Source organism: Ochotona curzoniae, unplaced genomic scaffold (genome assembly GCF_017591425.1).
Source record: "Ochotona curzoniae isolate NIBS_2020 unplaced genomic scaffold, NIBS_Ocur_1.0 contig_3622, whole genome shotgun sequence".
NCBI lineage: Eukaryota > Metazoa > Chordata > Mammalia > Lagomorpha > Ochotonidae > Ochotona > Ochotona curzoniae.
The window spans coordinates 2,357,127-2,366,582 of NW_024465926.1; the positions used below are offsets into that span (position 1 = coordinate 2,357,127).

General features: G+C 58.3%; 1 protein-coding gene across 1 annotated transcript in view; it reads right to left on the reverse strand.

The window, feature by feature from the left end:
* The window catches only part of ATP2C2 (ATPase secretory pathway Ca2+ transporting 2), a 35,842-nt gene extending 27,464 nt beyond the window's left edge, over nt 1–8,378 (reverse strand). Inside the window, exon 1 of the mRNA XM_040982153.1 lies at nt 8,280–8,378. Coding sequence (XP_040838087.1) covers nt 8,280–8,378 — 99 coding nt within the window. The remainder of the gene's footprint in view (nt 1–8,279) is intronic.
* Nucleotides 8,379–9,456: the final 1,078 nt, after the last annotated feature.

Sequence of the window (9,456 nt, forward strand, 5' to 3'; positions counted from 1 at the left end):
TGAATAGTGGGTGAAGCATGTAAACCAGGAGTTCCTAGAAGGGAACTCGGACCAGCAGGAAGGCAAGCATGCTCACGCATAACAAGAGATGTGGCTTCAGCCTCCTTCTTCACCTCCCTGCAGGTGAAGCTCACCTGCTTTGTAACACATAGTGCTGGCAAAGCTTGCAAACGCTCTGGGTCTAGTAACGTGCTAAGTGGCTGTAGCAGGCACCGGTTCCAGCCCGTCTGCCACTGGAATCAGCAAAATACTGGAGCCCGCGTTCACGCCCACCGAGTCAGGGCGGCTGGCTCAACAATGGGATCATTTCAGGTACAGGCTGGGCACTGTGATATTGTCAACAATTGAGAAGGCTTTTTACCCATCCAGGTGCAAGATGTTCAGATATAAAGTCCAAGGGCGTATCCAGCAAAATCTTCCAGCTGTGAACACTGAGGAGCCAGCACCAGAGCCAGCACCAGAGCCAGCAAGGCTTTCAGCTGCCACGACCCCTCCCGCTCACTGCCACCCTGAGGGTGACGGAGCTGCACACGCTGCACAGTACCTGGTGCAGGTGCAGAGCTCAGTGTAGGGGAAACCATGCATGTGCACTCTCGGGCCTGGCTCCACCTGCCCCTGCACCCATTTTACAAACAAGGACCCATCCTCACCGTCCACCATCGTCCACCATGCAGCATTCCCGGGATTTACAGAGCTCTCTGAAGATGCACAGGGCCAGCCCTGAGGCTGTGTCCAGTTGACCACAGCCATTGCTGGGCAGCCCCAGGCTGAGAAAACATGATGCAGGGGAACCTTGCAGAGGAGTTACACACTCCACCCTCAGCGGGCCAACTGTGCTGGAGAGGGGGCAGGAAAGGAAGAACCGGCCCCTGGATCCAGCAAGCAGCAGCCTGAGGACTGGCCACACGCCTAGCTCTCCGCTCTCCAAGCCGTCTGCCTTGCCCACCAGGTGCGCTCTCCCCTGCATACTGTGCCACCTTGCTACCCACTGTCTGAGTCTGTTTGGAGAGGAACTCATACGTTCTGATGGACACCCTGCACCATGACACCTTGTTCCCTGACCGACCACTCCCCCGTCTTGTCTGAATTCTGTTTAGTGCAAGGACTAGCATGTGCCCCACCCACCCTGCTCATGGAAAATGCACTCCCGATCCAGGCTATGGACGCCCCCTGTGGCAGCACAGCTTGCTGTGCCACGATGCTGGCTTCTGTTCTGCCCCGTGCTCTCCACCATGAGAGATGGTCCTGCAGGCAGAGATGGAGCAGTGTCTCAGGCTGCCCTTTCCCCGCTGGCCCCTGCCAGCTTGTGCAGTGCTAGCGGCCAGCAGGACTCTTCCCCTCGGTGTCCCAATCCCACCTTTCTTTTAGGATCCACATGAAGTTCAATACGCACCTACTGCACAACCTCCACGACCCAGGCATGGTCGCCTGCCTATCTGCCTGCCGCTCTGTCCACATCGACCCCTCCACCTGACCCCAAAGCTGAGTTGTACGTGTGGTCCAGGTAGTCAGAAAGCAGTGGGTCCCCGAGCTGAGCCCAGGGTGACAGTGGGGGGGATGGCAGCTCAAGGAAAGCCGCACACCCATGTTCCCAGGTCAGATTTGGGAACAGCCCCTTGGCTGTGCCCCACCGCGGGCTGCTGGCTTCCTCTCGCAAGGATGCCCTTGCACTGTGCGGGCATCTTCTCCCTCTGTCTTCAGCAAACAGCCCCAAGTCTCCTGACACCAGCAACATGGAGCTCAGCCAGAAGGGAGGAAGCTGGATCAGCATGCAGTGGGAAGGCCAACAAAACCACTATTCTGCTATTCAGAGGGGGCAGGGTGGCAAGACGGACGTGTGGCACAGCAGCTACGACACTTCCTGGGCTGCGCATTCCCATGGGAGTGCCTGGTAAAAGTCCTGGCTCTGCTCCAGTTTTCTGCCTCCTGCTGAGGCACACCCAGTGGGTGGCAGGAGATAGCCCAAGTGTTTGGGTGCCCATCAATCGCAGGGGAGACCCGGATGGGGGCTCCTGGTTCCTGGCTCCAGCCTGGCCCAGCTCCGGCTGGTGCAGTCATTTTGGGCACGGGCTAATGGACGGAAGGTCTCTCCATTGTCCTTTGTTTCTCTGCCTCTCAGACACCACCTCATCATCAAAAAGGGAAAGGAACAGGACGTGTAGAAAATGCACGTGAAACAGCCATGCTCATTTTAGCCGAGAGGAGAGCAGGTGGAAGGAGCAGAAAGAATTCAAGCAGATCGGTCCCTGAACTCCTGGCGGAGCTGTGTGTCCCCAGGCAAGAGCCTCAGTTCTCTGGGCCTTGACCAGCAGTCACAGGAATGCAGCCCACCCCAGGGAGCCACTGTAACAGAGTACCACCACAGAGAGGTGTCCCCCGGACATGGGGCACACACAGGACGGCCACATCACCACTCAGGAATGTCCCAGCACAGAACAGGTCATGAGCAGGTGACCCCGGCAGGTGCAACAGCATCACAGATGCTCAGGGAGGCTGGCTACTGGGACCGGTGCCACAGGCCTTACCGCCCCTAAAGCTTCCCATCCCACAGCCTCTGTCCCGGGTGTGCACTCACTGTAGAGCTGAGGAAGCAGAGGTGTGGGAAAGTTGGGGCACTGCCTGAGGCCTCACAGCTGGCAGGTGGCAGAACCCGAATTTGCGTCTGGGCGGACAGACTTGGGGAAACCACAGGGAAGGGCAGGGAACACACCGTGACCATGACCCAGCGACTGCAGATGGCTGAGAGGCAAACAGCACCTTTGCCAATGGCTGCTTGTGAAAGAATTGAGATGCGGTGAGCAAGAGAAGCCACGAGCGGCATCGGGTCCTGGCAGTTGCCGACAGGATCCCCTGGGGACACGGGCACCTCCCAGATCAAAGAGGGGGGCAGCTTGTCTTCCCCAAAACCTGCCGTAGGTTCTGCCAGGACAAGTGTGAACCATGACCGAGGTGAGCACAATCGTGCATGCAGGGGCAGGTGTAGCTTTCATTTCTGATTCTCTGTCTCCTTAACCAGGAAGTCCTCCCAGACTGCCTGGGGTGCAGCCTCAGGACCACCCCGCCAACCCAGGCTGTGTGTCTCCTTCCCCACCTAGGGCTGATGGCAACATGCAGCTGGAACGCACCAGGCATGACACGGCAGGTGCCTGCCCCTCCAGCCGGCAAGTCCCACCCTGCAGCACGGACATGCATACACTTCCATCCCCAGCACCCAGGGTCTGGCAAACAGACAATGTGACCCAAGGTCAGGAAGCAAGCCAGGCATGGAAGCTTTGGGGGAGAGGGGCAGGTGCTTAGCCTGGCAGATGCCTGAATCCATCAGAGTGCGTGGGAGCGAAGCCTGGCCTTGACTGTCCATTCCAGCCCCTTGCCAATGCAACCCCTGACAGGAATCAGGTGGTGGCTCAGATGGTTGTGTCCCTAATACCCACATGGGCAATGGAGATAGAAGTATTGGTTCCCAGCTTCAGCCTGGCCCAGCCCTGCCCACTGCAGGCATCTTGGACTGAGCTGGCAAATGGAACCTTCTGCATCAGGTGCCATGCGTTATACCGCTGGTTCTGCCCCTTGTGCCAACCTCAACACTTGGAACCCAAGCCTTTTCCTGCCCTGTCCTTGGCTACTCCTACACTCCCTGTGGGCAGTCCATTGTGCCAACCAGGAAGCCCCACAAGGTAATGGGGGGGGACTGCCAACAGGGGCATGCACAGCCTCACCCCACCTCCTCCCACAGGTACCCCTGTGCCACCAGTTGGGGCCTCGGGTCTCCGTCTACACTGGGTGGCTGGCAAAAGGCACTGCCTGAGCCCAGCCGTGTATGCCCCACCTGAGACTCTGTACCCGGGTCTACCTCCGTCGAATTCCATTTGTGTCCTTGTTTTTGTCTGATTCCCAAATCAAATCATGTTTACCACCGGCCATTTGGAAATGCAGACGACTTGTGAGAAACGAGAAGGGCTATCCCAAGGTAAAATGGCCATTAACAAAGGTTACCTCTCTGGGTGTTTTTCCCCTTGCAAACCCTAAAGATTTCAAACCCTTGTCTGCAGCAAGGCTCACAAAGCCTAGGGGCCAGCACACTGTCAGACCAGGTGCTGGGCAGAGCTGCTACCTCACCTTGGCTGTATACGTGACGGGTTCCACCATTAACATGTTAGCTGAAGTCAGAGCCACACCCATGTCCCTGTGTGTATGCCCGTACTGCCAACGTAAGAGTCTGTGGTGCCAGGACACCATGACACAGCCAGTCACCCCCATTGATGACACACAGCCCACTGAGGACACCACAGCACACGGTCAGACACCCCCACTGGTGACGCACAGCCCACTGAGGACACCACAGCACAGTCAGACACCCCCACTGGTGACGCACAGCCCACTGAGGACACCATGACACGGTCAGGCACCCCCACTGGTGACGCACAGCCCACCGAGGACACCATGACACGGTCAGGCACCCCCACTGGTGACGCACAGCCCACTGAGGACACCACGACACGGTCAGACACCCCCACTGGTGACGCACAGCCCACTGAGGACACCACGACACGGTCAGACACCCCCACTGGTGACGCACAGCCCACCGAGGACACCATGACACGGTCAGGCACCCCCACTGGTGACGCACAGTCCACTGAGGACACCACGACACGGTCAGACACTCCCACTGGTGACGCACAGCCCACTGAGGACACCACAGCACAGTCAGACACCCCCACGGGTGACATGCAGCTCACTGAGGACACCACGACATGGTCAGACACCCCCACTGGTGACGCACAGCCCACTGAGGACACCACGACACGGTCAGACACCCCCACGGGTGACATGCAGCTCACTAATGGCTCCTCGTAGTCTGAACACCTCATTCCTTGTTTGAAAACACTTCCTTCTGGAAATAAGTGTTATGCACAGGTGTTCAGCTATAAGGTGCCAGCAGTGACGTTCATGGAGCCTGCTGCTTTCTATGCTCCACTCTGGCTCCCGACTCCAGCTCCCAGCCAACACACAAGCCAGCAAGCGGTGGTGATGGCCCAAGTGGACGGGTTCCTGCATCTCAACTTGCCAGCCTATAGCCTAGCCCAGCCCTGACTGTTGCAGGCATTTGGGAAGAAAGCCAGCTCTCTCCCTCTCTCTCTCTCTGGCTCTAAAATAAATTTTAAAAATTTTTAAAGATTTATTTTATTTTATTTTTTATTGGAAAGGTGGATATACAGAGAGGAGAGACAGAGAGGAATCATCCGTCCGATGATTCACTCCCCAAGTGAGCGCAATGGCCGATACTATGCCGATCTGAAGCCAGGAGACTCTTCCGGATCTCCCACGTGGGTGCAAGGTCCCAAAACCTTGGGCCGTCCTCGACTGCTTTCCTGGGCCTCAGGCAGGGAGCTGGATGGGAAGTGGGGCGGCCGGGATTAGAACTGGTGCTCAAATGGGATCCCGGGCGTGCAAGGCGAGGACCTTAACCACTGCGCCATCGTGCCGAGACCAAAAATAAATAAAATTTTAAAAATATTTATTTCCAGGGCCAGCGCCATGATACAGGTTAAGCCTGCACCTGCTGTGCCAGAATTTTGTATGAGTTCTGGTTCTGGCAGCTCCACTTCCCATACAGGCTCCTACTTAAGCCTGGGGAAGCAGAAGGTGATCCAGGCACTTGGGCATGCGTGCGGGAGACTCAGAAGCCGCTCTGGGCTCCTGGCTTTGGATTGGCTCAGCTCCTACTGCTACAGCCATCTGGGATGCAAATCAGCAGACAGAGGATTTATGCCTCTCCTTCTCTAACTTCTAACTCTGCCTTTTAAGCTAAATTAAACTAACTTAAATTAATTGATTGAAAATGTATTTACTGCCACCATATTTGATATCAGAGGCGTGTGTTCTGCCACGCCCGGTATTTAGTCCTCAGGCCACCACCCAACACCACATCTCCCAATGCCTGACCTCTCAGGCTACACCAAATGTTGCCCAGTTGCCCCGGGGCCCCAGGAGGCTGTGCGCCCCCGTAGCCTCCTCTGAGGGATGAGACCTCACACTCAGGACCCCCCAGCAGGAGCAGCCGCAGTTCCTGGAGCAGCAGCTTCCCACGCGCCTCGGCGGGCAGCCAGCCTCCAAGTCCCTGTGTGCATCCCAGCCCACAGCCACACCATGTTGGATTCTAGTAGTACACAGCCACAGATAACTGGTCTACCTACCCACACACTCCATTGCTCCACCACCACCGATAACTGACCTAGCCACCCAGCACAGTCCACTGCTCCACCTCCATAGATAACTGGTCTGCCCACCCAATATCACTAGTTCAGTGTTACAAGGACATCTTTGGTGATATCAAGTGAGGCTGTTACATCTAGATTTTACGATGAATCTGATTGGACAGCAGAGTGACCAACCCACAGCTCTGTCTGTTGCAAACTTGACCCCTTACACCTAAATGCAGGTGGTTGAAGATAGCACCAAGAGGGGGAGGCCGCCATGCATCCCCGAGGAAGGGGCTAGAGAGCCACCTGGAGACTGCCCCAGCTCAGGCATGCACCTGAGGCAGCCTCCCCAGCCCCACTGCCTTCCCCAGCCTCACTCAGCGCCTCCACTTCTGACGCCACACTCATTCCCTCTCGCTCAGTTCCCACTGACCGGGCCCTTGTGGCCATCTCCCTGGCCTTCGCCCTCCCCTGCCAGCCTCTGCAGCTCACTCCGGCTGCCTCAGACTCACTGCCAACCCTGCCCTTGGCCCAGCAGTGCCCCTCCCCCTGCCGAGTGTCCGTGCTGCAGCCCAGCCCTGCCCTAGCTGCCTGAGCCAGTGGCATGGCACCCGAGTCCAGCCTCCAACACTTTCAATTTGGGGCCAACCCGGCTGCACCCCCAACCACCTGTCTCCTGTCCAACCACTCTGGTCTTCATCCCCCATCACACCAAAGGTCACTGGGTCAGAAATTAAACATTCCGAGGTCAGCAATGAGTGCAGTGGGTTAAGATCCCATATTAGAACACGGATTCAAATCCCAGCTATCGGCTTCGGAGTCAGTCCCCTGTTAATGTGCCTGGGAACGGGAAGATGGCCCCAAGGGGTTGGGTCCCTGCCACCACAGGACAGACTTCAGCCTGGTCCGGCACTGACCGCCATGGCCACCTGGGGAGTGAACCAGCAGACAAGGTGTCTTCCGCCCCTCCCCACAGCTGAGCTGTCCCTTGGGAATAAACAAATATTACAAGATAGAATACTTGTTTCCCGTTGTCCGCTAGCCTCTGCGATGAACTTTGTTTTAGACACGCCCCCGTCCCTTCAGCACCTGCTGTCCAATTTTCCCTGAGCAAATGAAAGTAGCTCCACCTGGGAGGCCGGCGGCCGCACCCCTCAGCTGATGGCAGCAAAGCTCACCTGAGCCAAGGGGCGCGAGAAGACGCAGCAAGCTCCGGGCAGCTGAGGGCCGTGGCTGGGGCACCCGGGGGGTGGGGGTTGGAGGGGAATCCCAGGATCTGCCACGTGTCCCCAGGCAGCCGACTGCCATGACTGGGCACCTGGGGTGGGGGATGAACCCAGAGCCTGCCACGCATCCCCAGGTGCACAGAAAGGGGGCGGGGACTACCGCAGGAAGGCTGGCCTTCTCCAACACCGCCTCTTTCAAGAACTTTCTCGAGACACACAAAGAAACAAAGTTTTAAGAAGACTGCAAGGGTCTGGTGCAGTGGCCTAGAGGTTAAAGTCCTCGCCTTGCATGCACTGGGATTCCACATGGGCACTGGTTCTAATCCCGGCTGTTCCACTTCCCATCCAGCTTCCCACCTGTGGACTAGGAAAGCAGCAGAGGATGGTCCAAAGCCTTGGGACCCTGCACCCGTGTGGGAGACATGGAAGCTTTTGGCTTTGGGTCCGTCCGGCGGGCATCCACTACTACCTGAGCAACTCTGCTTTTCTCACAGCCATATACAATTCTCTCCAATACAAGAGGCTTTAAAAAAAAAAAATCCACACAGAAGCCTGGCCTAAAGACCCAGGAATTTAAATCCCCCGTGGCTAGGGAGACAGACACAGGTTAAATTCCTTTTGCCGGCACCTGCTGGCAGCCGAACGCAGGCCCTTAACCTGTCTAGGTCTCCCGTTTCTCATCTCAGAAATGGGCTGTGCTGGAAGGGTTCAAGGCAAAACTCCAGGCAGACACCAGAGCTTGCCGTGGTCTGCAGACGGCTTCTGAGGAGGCGGCGGGCAGTGGAGCGAGCCCGGGACGCTCAGACCCAGACGCGGGGAACTGGCGTGGAGGCTGCAGGGCGCCCAGACTCACCAAGGCTTCCTCCTCGCTTCTCTCCAGCGCCTGGTACGTGTGGCCGGCGCCCGAGAAGGAGAGCTTCTGCAGGAACTTGGCGAAGCGTCTCTGCCCCATGGCGAGCAGGGGCTCCTGCGCGGCCACCCGGTCCCTGGTCCCTCGGCGCCCGCCGGGCTGGCTGCGCGCCTCCCCGCCGCCGGCCGGCCGGTTCCCAGGTAGCCGCCTACCTGCGCCCAGGGGAGGCCCCGCCCCAGGCGGGCTCGGTGCACCTGGCCCCGCCGCCCCGTCCCGCACTCTCTCCGAGGACCTGGGGCCCTTGGGGGCAGCGGCGGCTGTGTGGGCTCAGGATCCGGGCTGCTTGCCCAGCTCGACTCACCTGGCATAAGGAAAGGCCGGCAATAGGCAGTTTGAACTTTCATTCCCCGTCTGTCCCTCCCTCCCTGCGGCCCGTGGGCCTGGGGGCGGGGTAGACGTGTTTTAACCAGCTCCACAGGCAGCAACTGGTCAGCATTGCCAGGTGGGCGGCTGAGGTGGACAGGGAGCAGGTTCGACTCCTGCCTGCGGCTGTGCACCCTGGGCAAGCCCCAGCTTCCCTCAGTCAACTAGGGGGAGATGACTGAGACCCCCACCTCCAGGGCTGGGGCGGAGTAAGGGAACCCCATTGCCTTGACCTTGGTGTGGTTTTGGTTTCCTCATCTGCGGAATGAGCTGCTAGGCTCACTGTGTGCTGGCTGCCAGGTGACACGGATAGGGATGGGGTGGGGTTGCTGGGCTCAGGGCTTCCAGGGTGTGTGGGTGACTCTGCCATGAGGTCAGAGTCCAGCTCCCCTGCCCAGGATGGGCATGTAGGAGAGGTGGGGGCTGAGCCTTGGAGGGGGGCTAGAACCCAGGAACAGATCTAGACACCTAACCAGGTGCTGAGTCCCCCCCATCACACCCACAACCAGCCTCGGTTTCCCCTCCTGCACCCCCTGGCTCTTCTGTAAACAGACCAGGGGTCCCCTGGTTTCTGCTGGACCCCAGGTGGCAGGCGGGGTGGAGCTCCGTCCAGATTCGACGGACTACACAGCCATATAAAGGGGGTGAGTCAGAGTTTCAGCAGGTGAGGATACCCCTGGAGAGTTCCAGAACAGTTTGCAAAGGTGGGGGGCAAGATGCAGAGAAACCAGAAGAGATTGCCCCACCAGCAACAGCC